This window comes from Peromyscus leucopus, chromosome 23 (assembly GCF_004664715.2).
Source record: "Peromyscus leucopus breed LL Stock chromosome 23, UCI_PerLeu_2.1, whole genome shotgun sequence".
Classification (NCBI taxonomy): Eukaryota; Metazoa; Chordata; class Mammalia; order Rodentia; family Cricetidae; genus Peromyscus; species Peromyscus leucopus.
The window spans coordinates 6,982,666-6,996,498 of NC_051082.1; the positions used below are offsets into that span (position 1 = coordinate 6,982,666).

At 50.5% G+C, this 13,833-nt stretch overlaps 1 protein-coding gene across 8 annotated transcripts in view; it reads left to right on the forward strand.

The window, feature by feature from the left end:
- Positions 1-13,833, forward strand: part of Cit (citron rho-interacting serine/threonine kinase) — a 182,609-nt gene that overhangs the window by 63,502 nt on the left and 105,274 nt on the right. For all 8 annotated transcript variants that reach the window (XM_037198628.1, XM_037198629.1, XM_037198631.1 and 5 more), the window contains exon 10: positions 12,860-13,043. In XM_037198628.1, the coding sequence (XP_037054523.1) occupies positions 12,860-13,043 (184 nt within the window). The remainder of the gene's footprint in view (positions 1-12,859; positions 13,044-13,833) is intronic.

The following is a 13,833-nucleotide window of genomic DNA, read 5'->3' on the forward strand; positions in this document are numbered from 1 at the left end:
TAATGTTCAGTAACCTTTTTGCCCATCCCACAGAAGAATATTAAACCTTGCTTCATAGGTGGGTTGGCCTTGCCGAAGAGGCCTCTGGGAGCAAGGACAAGAGTGGCCAATTGGCTGAGTGCCTGCCAAGTCTGGATGCAGGCATGGAGAAGAGGGGCTGCTGAGCTGGGATCTTAGGAGGCACACAGTCCTACTTCCTAGTAAAACAGTGACCCCTCTGCTCTGGGGAATGCAGTGAGCTCCTCCCTCGTGGTGACCTCCTCCCTCGTGGAAGGGGTGAGGGGGAAAGAGACTGGGTGTGCTTGTCTAATACTTCTGCCTTGCAGGAAGAAATGAATGGGGTAGTCACTCCCTAGCCAGGACAGGATAGAGAATAGAAGATCTCCCAGCAGTTGGACATAGCTTTGTTGGGGAATAACAGACGTACAAAGTCTACAAAATGTACACAGCTTTACAGTTTAAAACTTGGATATGTGTATAGACCTGTGAAGTCACCACCAGGCTTAAGCAAAACAAACATGTCCCAAAACTTGATGTGCCCCGTGACTCTCCCTGCCATCCTCCCCCATCCCTTCCTCTGTTTCTAGAAACCACAGAACTAGTTCCAAGCATGGGTAGTTTCGTTGTGTTTTCTAGAGTTCTGTGAACTGAATCGTGCAGCGTGTGCTGTAAGCCATCCCGTGTCACCGTTCTCAAGTGCCTCCATGCTGATGCATGAGTCATAGTTCGTCCCTGGTGGGGGATCTACTGGTTATCTCACCGCCTGCAAGTGAACGTTTGGGCTGTCTCCCGTTTTTTTGGCCACTTGAAATAAGATCGCTCTTATCACGTGGGCACCCATCTGCAGACGCATGCATTCATTTCTCTGGATTAGAGCAGGGATGGAACGGCCAGACCACATGGCAGGCATGTTTAACTTTCAGAGAGGCCACCGACTTTTCCCACAGTGGTTGCTCCGTCTTACATCCTCAGCAGCAGGGTCTGTGAGGCTCCCTATTATGCCGAACAGTTGGACCCAGAGTCGTTGGGGTCTTGGGATACAGTCAGCGGTGGAGATAGGCTTACGTCGTCTGCCCCACACCCCTGGTTTAAAAAGTTTTAGCGGTCTGGGGAGACGGCTCAGCTGGCAGAGTGTTTTCTGTGCAAGCAGGAGGGACCCGAGTTTGCGTCCCAGCTGGATGTCAAAAGTCAGGCTTGGCAATGCTGCTGTAACCCAGTGCTGGGGAGGTGGGGACACGGGGGTCCCTGGGATGTGCTGGCCAAGTAGTCTAGCCAGACTGGTAAGTTCCAGGGTTAGTGACAGACTGTTTATCAAGGAAGACATGCGGCATTGACCTTTGGCCCTACACTTGCATGCATGTACACACACACACACACACACACACACACACACACACACCTGTACTCACAATTACATATACCCACATACAAAACACACACACACACACACACACACACACACACACACACACACACACACACGGGAACTCCTGAACATTCATATGTATATGTATTCATGACATTGACTTGGCAAAGAAGCTGTGTCATTGTCCTTTAGATATCCCCACATTCTGGATTGGTCTCCCTCACCCCAGGAAGGGGTGGAGAGGCTTGGTACTTACTCTTCTGGCGCCTGTAAACTGAAACATTAACTCCACTGGCCTAGCCTGGAACAGTCAAAAAGACTGCAATGTCTTGAAACACACCAAACACATAAAAAAAAAAATGAGTGCATAATGATGCGCAGAAGGAATCTCGCTGGTCACTCTTCGAGGTTGCCAAGACCCCAATTTCACTGCTCTGATGTAAATACAGAAAGCCAAGCATCCATCCCATCTTTCCAGTTGATCGTGTGACAGAGCAGCCGAACTGTTGATGTGCTAATCCATGTGGGCTGAAGGGGGGTGTCTGAAAGCCTCCTCTTGGCAGCCACTTCTGAAGTAGCGGCTCAGAGATAATGATCGCCGTGGCTGCTGAACCCATTAGGTGAAGGATTGGAGAGAACATTCTGGTGGGGGGAGTCAGGGTGGTATCATCAAACTAATGGATCGATTTTCACATCACAAAAATCGAGGTCAGGTGCTCTGTCCTCCCTAATGTCATATGATAGCAAGGTGACAATCCCGGGTGATGCTCACAGAAAAAAAAAATGCATGTGAATATTCAGAAGGCCCTGGGTTTATCTACCAGTCTATAAGAAACACAGGGGATGGAGAGACACGTCACATGATGCTCCAAGGAAATCGCCAGCCAAGTCCAGATGTGAGAAATTCTGCACGGTTCCTTAAACAAATAAATGACTTGCCTTCCTCCCTCCCTCCCTCCCTCCCTCCCTCTCTCCCTCCCTTCCTTCCTTCCTTTCTCAAGGAAGAAGAGTGTTCAGGTTAAAAGAGACATCAGCTTGCTGGTTCATGACTTAAAGAGGCATCTTTTGGAACATGGGGGAAAAATTGAGCAAAGACATGGGTGTGAAGTGGACAGCTGTCTCAGTGGGTGTGAAGCGGACAGCTGTCCCAGTGGGTGTGAAGCGGACAGCTGTCCCAGTGGGTGTGAAGCGGACAGCTGTCCCAGTGGGTGTGAAGCGGACAGCTGTCCCAGTGGGTGTGAAGCGGACAGCTGTCCCAGTGGGTGTGAAGCGGACAGCTGTCCCAGTGGGTGTGAAGCGGACAGCTGTCCCAGTGGGTGTGAAGCGGACAGCTGTCCCAGTGGGTGTGAAGCGGACAGCTGTCCCAGTGGGTGTGAAGCGGACAGCTGTCCCAGTGGGTGTGAAGCGGACAGCTGTCCCAGTGGGTGTGAAGCGGACAGCTGTCCCAGTGGGTGTGAAGCGGACAGCTGTCCCAGTGGGTGTGAAGCGGACAGCTGTCCCAGTGGGTGTGAAGCGGACAGCTGTCCCAGTGGGTGTGAAGCGGACAGCTGTCCCAGTGGGTGTGAAGCGGACAGCTGTCTCAGTGGGTGTGAAGCGGACAGCTGTCTCAGTGGGTGTGGTGCTGGACCTGTGGTTATGCATCTTTTTTCTTTTGTCTTTAAGCTTTTTATTACATTTGCGTGCGTGCATGTGTGCGTGCGTGTCTGTGTCTGTGTCCCACAGTGTACATGTAGAGGTCAAAGGGCAGCTTTTGAGTGTTGTGACAACTCTGGTTGTCAGCCCTCACGGGAGTGTTCTCACCTGCTGGGCCACTGCACAGGCACTGGTTATGTTTCTTCTAAGGTCGTCTCTAGGACGGGCGACCCGGGTCAGCACGTGAAAACACCCTCTGGAGTGTACATGGTGGAAGGTGAGAGCTGACTCCTGAGAACTGTCCTACGACCTCCACACCACCCCTGCTCTTGTGCACCCCACACACGTACTACATGTGCATGGAATAACCATCGCAACGCTACTTGTTAAAAATCCTTATCTGTAGAGGAGGTGGACATGGTGGTGTTCAAGACAGTTTTGATGAGTTGGGGGTGCCGTTGCGGGCAGAGACCAAGGATATTATTGCTGAGCACTCTGATAAGTGTAACTGTGCCAACCCCATCAACAGGGACTTTCCCGTTCTTGAATGTCAGCAAACCACCGGTGGGAAACCCTGGACTAGAGCTTTCTAGCTGCAGTAACAGTGGATGTGCCGTCTCGGGTCAGCAGACAAGCCAGGTGAGGGTGTGGGGGGGGGATGAAATGAGAGGGGCACTGCCGAGGATGGAGCTGGGTGATGGACACGTGAGGGGGTCATTTTGCTTCTTAGCTACTTCAGGGCATGAACATTTTGGTTTATAATCAACATTTAAGAGTAAAAAGCTTTAGCCAGGTGTGGTGGCACATGCCTTTAATCCCGGCATTCAGGAGGGTGATAAGGCAGGCATTGAGTTCAAGACCAGCCTGACCTACACAGTGAGCTCAGGCCAGCCAAGGCTACAGAGTGAGTGAGACCCTGTCTCGAAAAAAGAGTAAAACCTTTTAAGTGTTGGAGAAGCAGAGACCGGGGTAAAGAGGACGGCACAGCAGAGACCGAGGCGCATCTGTGCTTGTGGATGTGGGGATTCAGGGGAAAGTGCCGGAAGTCAAGATTGCTGGGGTCTGCGGTGGTAGGTCCCAGGGCATGGAAGCCGCGAAGACCCTCCCTCCCTCCTTCTGAAATGTGTCCCCGTGGACATCCCCTGATGGAAACACTCCGAATCCAGGCCCCCAGAGAAGTGCAGTCATGACTCTTTCCACTGGAAATGTTCCTCTTTTGAGTATTTCTAGCCTAATGTAGGTGGCTCACAGATTGCTGACTACCTAGCCAAGGGGGAGGGAGGAAAAGTCAATCTATAGAGAAGAAATCTGGTTCAATTGCACCCCGGAGGTGGGGGAATGCAGCTCCAAGTGTATAAGCTTTTGGGAAAAATGTAAGTCAATTACAAATACTTAATACTGGTTTTTTTGTTTTTTGTTTTTTTCAAGGCAGTTTTCTCTGTGTAGCTTTGGAGCCCATCCTGGACCTCACTCTGTAGACCAGGCTGGCCTTGAACACACAGAGATCCGCCTGCCTCTGCCTCCTGGGTGCTGGGATTAAAGGTGTGCGCCACCACCGCCTGGCAAAATACTTAATACTTTTAAAGATTTATTTATTTTTAAGACCTTTTATTTTATGTATATGGGTGTTTGTCTTGCATGCATATCTATGCACCACATGCTATCGGTGCCCTTGGTGGTGAGGAGAAGGCATTGCATCTCCTGGGACTGGAGTTACAGATGCGAGCTGCCACATGGATGATAGGAATTGAACTTAGGACCTCTGGAGGAGCAGCCATCTCTCCAGCCTGATTTATTTGATTTTTAATCATCACTGTCTGTGTGTGTAGGGGGGTGTATTTATTTGTGTGGGTGTGTGTGCACATGTCAGTGTAGATGCCAGTAGAGGCCAGCAGAGGGCGTCATATCCTCTGGAGCCAGAGTTACAGGTGGTTGTGAGCCACCAGATGTGGGTGCTTGAAACGGAACTGTGAGTCTTTGGGAGAACCAGATGTTCTTAGCCACTGTGCCATCTTTCCAGCCCCTAAGCACTTAATATTAAGCAGACTTGGAGGAGGAGCATGGCCTTGGGGTACGGTAGGTCAGGACACACAAACCCGAGATCCATTTCAATCGCCAACCGTAGGGCGGTTGGCTTAGCTGTTACAGACAGGTGCCAGCGTTCTTTAGATGGATTAATTGATTGACGCACACTTTCCCATGCTAACTTCTTCATTTATCTTGAAGACAGCATGGCAAAAAATTGATCCCCAAAACAGTGTTACCTTCAATAAAGCCTTCTTCTGTCTCTTTGGGGAGTCAAAGAGCTGAAGTCATTTTTTACTTAAGGTGGCTGCTGTAAATTGGATCTGCTCTGTCGGATTCCCGAATTTCTTGTATGATATTGTATGTTGTTGGGTGGTCATACCATACTCTCTACCCCGAAGAAAGAAATCAGGGGGTGGGTCTGAGGCTCTGGGCAATGCCATCTCTTCTCACAGGCTGATTTACATGTGTCTGTTGGTGAACCAGTTTTGTTTGCTCATCCCATAACTTAACTTATTTGCCTGCGTCATTCCCATGAGTCCTCAGATGCTGTCTGCCTTTCCCATCTTTCCATCACAGCCCCTTTTCTCGGAGTAAGAGCTCGCCACTGGGTATTTCTAAGATCTTCGCTCTTGAGGCAATCATCAAGTTTTCCCTGCTCACCACATCTTCCCTCTCTGTTATCACTCGCTTCCTGAGTGTGGAATGTGTCAGGTTGACTATTAGAAACCTGTCCATTATGGGCGGAATTCTAGCACTGACCCCTTCTGACCATGACTACTGAAAGATTGCATCTGTCCAGTCCGCTAAGACCTTCCCTGGTATTATCTTCAATCTCGTTGAATCCGGGGCTCCCTCTTCGAGGTCAGCCTCCTTACTTACCCATGGCTTTCTTGGGGCCACTGCTCCACCTACCAGCCTTTTAAAAGTACCTCTTTTCCCCACTTGAGCTCATGAGGATACCTTTTAGCCAACTCTTGAGATTCAGTCCTCTCCGTGCTCCTTGCTTAGTGGAACATGCAGAAATCCACGTCTTCCTCATTAGCCAAACTGGCCACCTCTCTCTTTGTGTACCCTCTGCTTCTCAGACCCACTGTCCAACACCTAAGTGATGCCATCAGCCTTTTACTAGTGCCAAAGCTTCCTTCCTCATACAGGTAAGAAAGCTTGAATTTTATTATTATTATTATTATTATTATTTGTAATCTTCATTTTTGAGTATAGCATCTACTTTGTCCAGTGAGGAGCAGGACATCATGTAGCTGGGACGAACTGAAAGTGCCTTTGATTGTAGCGCATTAGTTGAACATTATCGAGCGCGGTCCCCAGTCCTGATTCGTGGCATTATCATACACTCTACTTAGGCGCCTTTGTCCTCTGGGACATGGCGCTTGCTAGCTGCCCTTCATCTTGCAATTCGGTACAATACAGCAATCTGTCAGTGGCTCAGACTGATGATGACTCAGAGTTTCGGAGTAGGCTTAGCCCCCTCTTTTCTCCTCCCTTTTTCTTTCCTTCCTCCATTCTTTCTTTCTTTTTATTTTTTAAAGCTGTGTAGTCCTCGTCGGCCTTGTAACTCCTGACCCTCCTGCCTCAGCCTCCCGAGCTGTGGAATACAGGCGCGCGCCACCATGCCCGGCGGTTTCCCAACATCCTCTCTTTAAATGTGTCAGTTCTTCACGACCGGTCGGATACTGTGAAGTATATCACGCATGGAGTTCCATAAAGGGGCACGTTTCCTGGAGGAGCAAGTCAGAGAAACTAGACCGCACTCCAGGTTGCCGTCACGAACTGCTCCGCTGGAACCCATATTAAATGAACACCGAGGGCGGCCACGGGATGCTCTGATAGGTGTGTAGCAGCAAGAATGCAGCTGTGCCATCAAAGAAATTAGAGTCCAGTGCAGGAAGCTTGGAACGCTAGGCCCAAACCAGACAATCGCAGTCTTCATCTGTTAGGTTGAAAAACTAAATGTGGGGATGGGAGGGCTGGTGGGGGGGGGCATGCTGGAAAGAGGCAGAGCCGGGAGGTGAGGGCACGTGCCTCTTACTTCACTTCTGTTGAAAAGGAAACAGTTTTGAAGACAATAAATTTTCCCCCTAAAGCTTTTAATGAATGTCAGGATTAGAGAAGGAGAGGGAGAGAGAGGGACAGAGAGGGAGAGGGGATTTATGAAGGGAAATTAACTTCGGTTCTTAAAATAGCCTTTGTTTCCGAGAGCCTTGTTCTCCTGTCTGTCTTGTAACTGGGGATGGAGGTGGGGCTCCCCTCAAAGTTACCTCTGTCACTAAGGAGAGAGCGCCCCACTGTCACCTCCAACATGTTAATTAATATTAAAAACGCAGGGAAACACTCCCCCCACCTTGTTTTTCTTCTTGTCTTTTGTGATGGACAAAGAGCTTAATATCTGACTTCATATGCGTTTGTCCTGGGGTAGTGTGGTAGGCATGTTGCATGCGGAGAGCCGTCGATATCACGACACTGTATAGGAAAATACTAATATAGGGGCTCATTAACATATTTTTCAGACAGAACAATCTTGACTTTAAAGCGTTCTCATTTGATCCAAACACCAGGTATCTTCTTCAAGTTCAGCACTACGCTACGTCTTCTCTTCGCAAGGTCCATGATCAAGTCATTCGGTCATAGATTCGCTCATTAAACCTTCACTGTATACCGACTACGTGCCTGGCAGTATTGCTGTGTGCCGAGTCAGCATAAACTTAAGACTAATAATCATCAAGAAGATTTCAATGACCTACTAATTCTTCTTTTTTGGGGGTGTGTGTGGGGGGGGAGATTCGAGACAGGGTTTCCCAGTGTAGTTTTGGTGCCTGTCCTGGATCTCGCTCTGTAGCTCAGGCTGGCCTCGAACTCGCAGAGATCCTCCCGGCTCTGCCTCCTGGTGCTGGGATTAAAGGTGTGCGCTTCTGCCACCTGGCAATTTTTTTTTTTTTAAAGCCAAAGGAAAAACATAATCTTACTTATTTACGTGTGTGGAAGTGTGGGTGCTCCGTGTGGAAGTCAGAGGGCCCCTCAAGCGGTCAGCCCTCGCCGCTTTCCGCCCTCTCTCCCGTTTTTTTTGGCCACCCTGCTGCGGTCTCCAGGCCGCCTCGCCTGTAAGCCTTTAGACAGCTCTCCCGTCGCCATCTCCCATTGCATCTTGTGCTGAGACTGCACGTGTGTTCCTGGGGTCTGAGCTCGGGTGGCCAGGCTCACGTGGGTAGCGTTTACCCTCTGGGCTCCCTCCAGCCTCCCCCTCCCCTCCCAAAGTGTATAAAGGCCGAAAAAGAAACCTTTCCACGTGCCGTACGAAGTCTACGAATTATTCCCCGCGTCCTGCCTGCCTCCCCCTTCAGTGTGGTCTCCTACATGGTAGGCTTTAGACTTGACCCGGGTTTTGGTTTGTGGTTTGTTTCTATAGGTAGGAGAAGGGAGGGGGAGGGGCAGAGAGGACTAAGGGCCGCCTCACCCCTCCTTTGGCAAGAAGGGAAACAAAAGCGAGGTGACCTTTGTGGGAGCGTGCCCCCTTGGCTGAGTGAAGCTCAGGGAGACTTCCCTGTGCGACCTCCCATACGCTGATCTCTGGGACTTCCCCTCTCGCTGTCCCCCCACCTCTGTTCCCTCGGAGAATTGTGGTCCATGGTACTGGAGGGCGAGGATTCTTCCATGCCGACGGTGGGTGTAGTCCTACGGGACCACCAGACTCCCCCTGTTGCATCTAAGGACTTGGCCAGGCCCTACAGGGTCATTTTAAGATGTGGCATCCAGGTGTTTACCTTTTTTCATTCTGCCTGTGTCTCAGAGTTCCAGTGACTCCCACCTCTTGGTCTGTGGACTGCGGGCACACACCGGCACACCCGGCTTAGATTGCTCTTCTTTTCAGGCCCTGGCACACTGATTCTCTCACCAGTCCCAGTGGGCTTTGTATGGAAGAAGGGGCGCCCTCCTGTGTGTCCTGGGTTGCGTGTGTTTGTGCGGTCTTTCCCGACCTGTGTCTGCCGGCGTTCACGTTCATTTCCCAAGTCCTGGTGCCCGCTCCCGGGACACTACAAACGTAGACAGGCTGGCCCAGTTGCTGTTTTCCTTGGCTGCCACACCTCTTCCTCTCCACAGGGCCTAGAGAAGGGGAGCATCCTCATCGTTCCTGGAGAGGAGACTAACTTCTCTTTGGCTTTGAGGCTGTGGCTTTTCACGCTGTGTGAATGATGCCCCACAAAGACGCTTGTTTTCAGAGGATTCTGTTGTCCTGACTAGTGGTTGACGTCTCTAGCTTTTACTGTGACTTCTCCAACTTCGCAACTTGAAAATTGACTGATCTTTTTGTATTCTCTCTCTCTGTGTGCTAGGGATTGAACCCAGGGTCTTGCTCATGCTAGGCAGCTTTCTACCATTGAACTATAATCTCAGTCTCCTTTGTGTGTGTGTGTGTACACATGTGTGCTTATGCACTCGGAGGCCAGGGGACAGCCTGTGTCATTCATTAGGTACCATTCACTTAAAAAAAAAATGAGAAAAATGTATATGGTTTTGTCTACATATATTGCTCATGCACCTCGTGAACGCCCGATGCTGGTGGAGGCCAGAAGAGGGCGCCAGTTCATCTGGAACTGGAGTTACAGGTAGTTATGAGCTGCCGTGTGGGTGCTGGGAGTTGAACCCCTGTCCTGGAAGGGTAGGAAGTGCTCCTAACCACAGAGCCATCTCTTTAGCCTCGGTCCTTTTTGTTTTTGAGACAGGATCTCTCGCTGGCCTGGAACTCACCAAGCAGGCTGGGCTGGCTGCCATGGAGCACCAGAGATCTTCCAGTCTACCTCCCAGCACTGATATGTTTATGCCATCCTACTTGGTTTTGTTGTTGTTTGTTTGTATATTTGTTTTTTAACATATAGGGATTGAACTCGGGTCCTCATGTTTCTAATGCAAACACTTTATCATCTGATTTATCCCCCTCGCCTACTACACGGGTCTCACTAAGTTACCCAGGTTACCTGGCCTGGAGCTCATCTGTAGCCCAGGCAGGTGGTCCTCCTGTGATCCTCCTGCCTCCACCTCATGAGTAATTGGGGTGACAGGCCTGTGCTGTCAGCCCTGGCCCTCTTTCTAATCTTGACCACAGTTAGCTAGCTTTGAGCATGGCAGAGTTTTACAGATGAATCTTGTTTCATAGTACAGAAATTCAAAAATCATAATTACTTCACCGAGGGTGGCTCCTAACCCTCTATTAATCATCCTCCTCACGCAGAAATGGAATTCTATTTTAGTCTCCAACAGATAAATTAGTATATAGTGGAAAGGGAATTCAACTTCTGCGAGGAACTAAACGCTATGATAGAATTAACACAAACATCCACCTTGATGTGTCTGTGCCTTGTGCAGCAGAGACTTCAATGCAGATGCAGCTGTGTCTAGACTCACCAGACTCCCGCCACCGTAAGATCTGCCACCCGCGTGCCCGCTACACCAGCAGCAATCGTAACGACCACAGGTCACCTCCGTGGGTGTTTGTTGTGTGTAAAGAGCCATCATAAGCACCTTAGATAGATCAATAAAACTCAAAAGGAAACCAACAGATGTAGTGGGGGTACACCTGTCACCCCAATGCCCAGGAAGCAGAGACAAGAGGGTCACGAGTTTGAGGGCAGCTGCAATGCTTAGGGAGACTTTTTCAAAACCGGAAATGACCTGGCAACCTGCGCTGCTTAGAGAAGTCAAGTGACTTTCCCTGGGTCACACAGCTGGTGAGTGGGTGGTGAGTGGGTGGAACCGGGACTCAGTTTCCCATTGCAAGCCATGAGCCAGTAGCCACCACACATGTGTATTAGCGCCACCTATGTATTTCTGTCAGTAAGTCTCCAGTCTTTATCTGGGTTTCCTTATTTTGGGATGGAAAACACTTTTTTTTTTTTTTTGATCCTCATACATCTAATTTCTGTTATTTTAATTTTAATCTTTTTTTGTGTTTTTTGAGACAGGGTTTCTCTGTGTAGCTTTGCGCCTTTCCTGGAATTCACTCTGTAGCCCAGGCTGGCCTCGAACTTGCAGAGATCCACCTGCCTCTGCCTCCCGAGTGCTGGGATTAAAGGCGTGCGCCGCCGCCACCACCACCGCCCGGCTAATTTTAATCTTTTCCTTTTAAAGAAGCCATTGGATGATCACGGTCCGATTGGTTTGCACTTAAGTTGATGGCTGTGCACATGGGATGTGAGCTGATGCTTTTTCAATCTGTTTTCTTCCAGTAAGCTAACATTTCAAGCTTGTAGCTTCTGACTCCAGCAGGGAAGATGCTCCCGAGAGAGCCTGGAGGTGTTAAATCATTTTCTGCTAGTGCACATTTTACATTTTTGATCTTCTCTTTTCCACCTCACCTCAGTGCACCTGAAGCCCCGAGAATGTTCTTTTGCTTCCCAGAAGCAGCCAGCCCTCTGTGCTCATCTCTCCCTCTCCTCCGCATCCCTCCAACATTCCAGTTCCTTCTCTGCACTGCTTTGGCTACTGTCCTTGGGGAAGCCTCGGAAACGGCCAGATTCTTACCAGTCTGTAGGCTGGGGACACGCTTGCTGCTCATTTTACCCAGCACAGAACTCTGTCCGGAAGATAAGAGGTTAAAAAAGAAGTCTGGACCGTGAAGGGCTGTGACTGCTGTCCTAGGGGGAGCTCTAGCGAGCCCTGGCGGGCAGTGACTCATGCTGCTCTGTCACTCAGATCAGCATTGGCCCCTGCCACGCAGGCGGCCAGGTGGGGTTACAGCCAGAGTGCGCACTGAGGAGTGGGGAGCACGCAGCCTGCACTGCGGGGGATGGGATGCCGGCTTGCCGACTTCCCCCTGCCTGGTCCACTGCAGACGCCTTAGCCTGCAACCATGGTAACACTTCTGGCTGGGAATGCCCCCGGGACCCCCCTACGATGGGCAGCCTCCTGGTGACAGATGGACAGCTGCTCACATCCCTGAGTGAGAGCGCCTAGTAGGTCGGCAGGCAGCAGAGACGATGTGATGCCCCCCCCCCCCAGCTGGGAGTCATGCCGTAAGGAGGTAGGAGCCTTGCCGCAGATGTGCGTCTGTGGGTCTCTGTGTCCCTTCCTCGGTGCTGGGTGCTGTAAATCACGGCAACTTTATTTGGCTGTTTTTGATTATACCGATGGAGCCGTGGTGGATTCAATGGGCAGGATTGTGCTGGGGAGGGGAGATGATGAACTAAAAAGAAAAGTGGTTAATAAGATCTCCAAGTAGACTCATCTGGCTATGAATGAACCAGACTGCAGTGGTAACCCAGCAGCAGTTCCAAAGCCTCCCAAGCCCCCCTGACCTGTCCTCGCCTCTCATTCTGGCTAAGTCATGAGACATACACGTCTTCCATCCTGACAGCGATGAACATCCCTGATTATTAATCATTTAGACCCGTCTGGAAGAGGGGCTCCATGGGTTCAGGTCATCTGGCATCCTGGCATTAGCCAGCTGACATGGAGTGGAAGCCTCCTGGAGAGAGCAGGCAGGAGTTGCCTGCCCCGGTGAGTTAGTTACCCAGGTGCTGCTGTTGTAGGAACCCAGTGAGTGGCCTGTTGGAGTTCATCTCCCACTTTACCCCCTGCCCGGGGAAGGCAAGCTGTCTGCGGGTTGGTGGCCATGTTGGCAGTGAAGGGGTTAATCTCTTGTTGCTGTAGGAGCCGAGGCTGGGTCTGCCTGCGCTAGGAGCTGGGTTGAAAGCAGCAGGCGCTGCAGTGCCTCCAACGCCGAAGGAGTAAGGCGCTTTTTTTTTTTTTCTTCTTCTCCGCAACAGTGTGGAATTCGTCTGAATTTTTCTCTCTCCCCCCCCTTCTTGTTTTTCTTTTAACCAGCTCCTCCCCCCTTCGTTCCCACCCTCAAGTCTGACGATGACACCTCCAATTTTGATGAACCAGAGAAGAATTCGTGGGTTTCATCCTCTCCGTGCCAGCTGAGCCCCTCGGGTTTCTCGGGCGAAGAACTGCCGTTTGTGGGGTTTTCATACAGCAAAGCCCTAGGGCTGCTTGGTAGAGCTGAGTAAGTGACAATGTGACTTTCTGGGGGGACTTGCATGGATGCCTGGCACACAGAGCCAAAGGTGGCGGTGGCGGTGGCGGCAGCGGTGGCGGTGGCGGCGGTGGGAGGGTGGGGGAGTGCAGTGGAGGGAAGCCTCCGAGCTGCCTGCGTTTTTTTTTTTTTGGAAAGCAGTCTACCTGTTTGGGGCTTGTGGGGCTAGACTGTCGATGTTCTGTTTGGCATGGTGTGTTAGGTACCTGTTCCTGTCTGTGGCATTCTTAGTGGTCAACTGGGTACTTTGGGGTTAGTTTTTCCCATCTTTGGTCTTCTTTAGAGGGAGGAGAGAGTGGGAGATCTCTAACCCTGTAGCTCCTTGGTCAAAGGGGAACCGTGTCTGAGTTAAACTGAGCTGCCCATCCATATCTGTGCATCCATCTCGGGAGGGCGGATGGCTGGTATCTTGGCTGTACTGAAGGGATCCTAAACGCCGTATCTCACAAGCTAAAGGTTTCCCGATGGGTTTAACTGAGCTGCAAGTGGCTGAACCAGAGCTCTAGCTGAGAGATGATGCTCGGCTCCTGTCCAAGTATGCTGCAAGATCAGAGATCTGGCAGCTGAGCCGTTCTGAGCAGGGAAGAGCACCAGCGGCCAGAGGAAGCCCCATTCCTGTGAGCCCCCAGGAGGGAGTGTGATGTAGCCGCCACTGATTCACAGAAATTGGGCTTCACAAGAGGGTGGAAAAAAAAAAAACCAACAACAAACAAACCTTAAACAAACTAAGAGACTAGAATTAGAAATAGAAATATTTTAG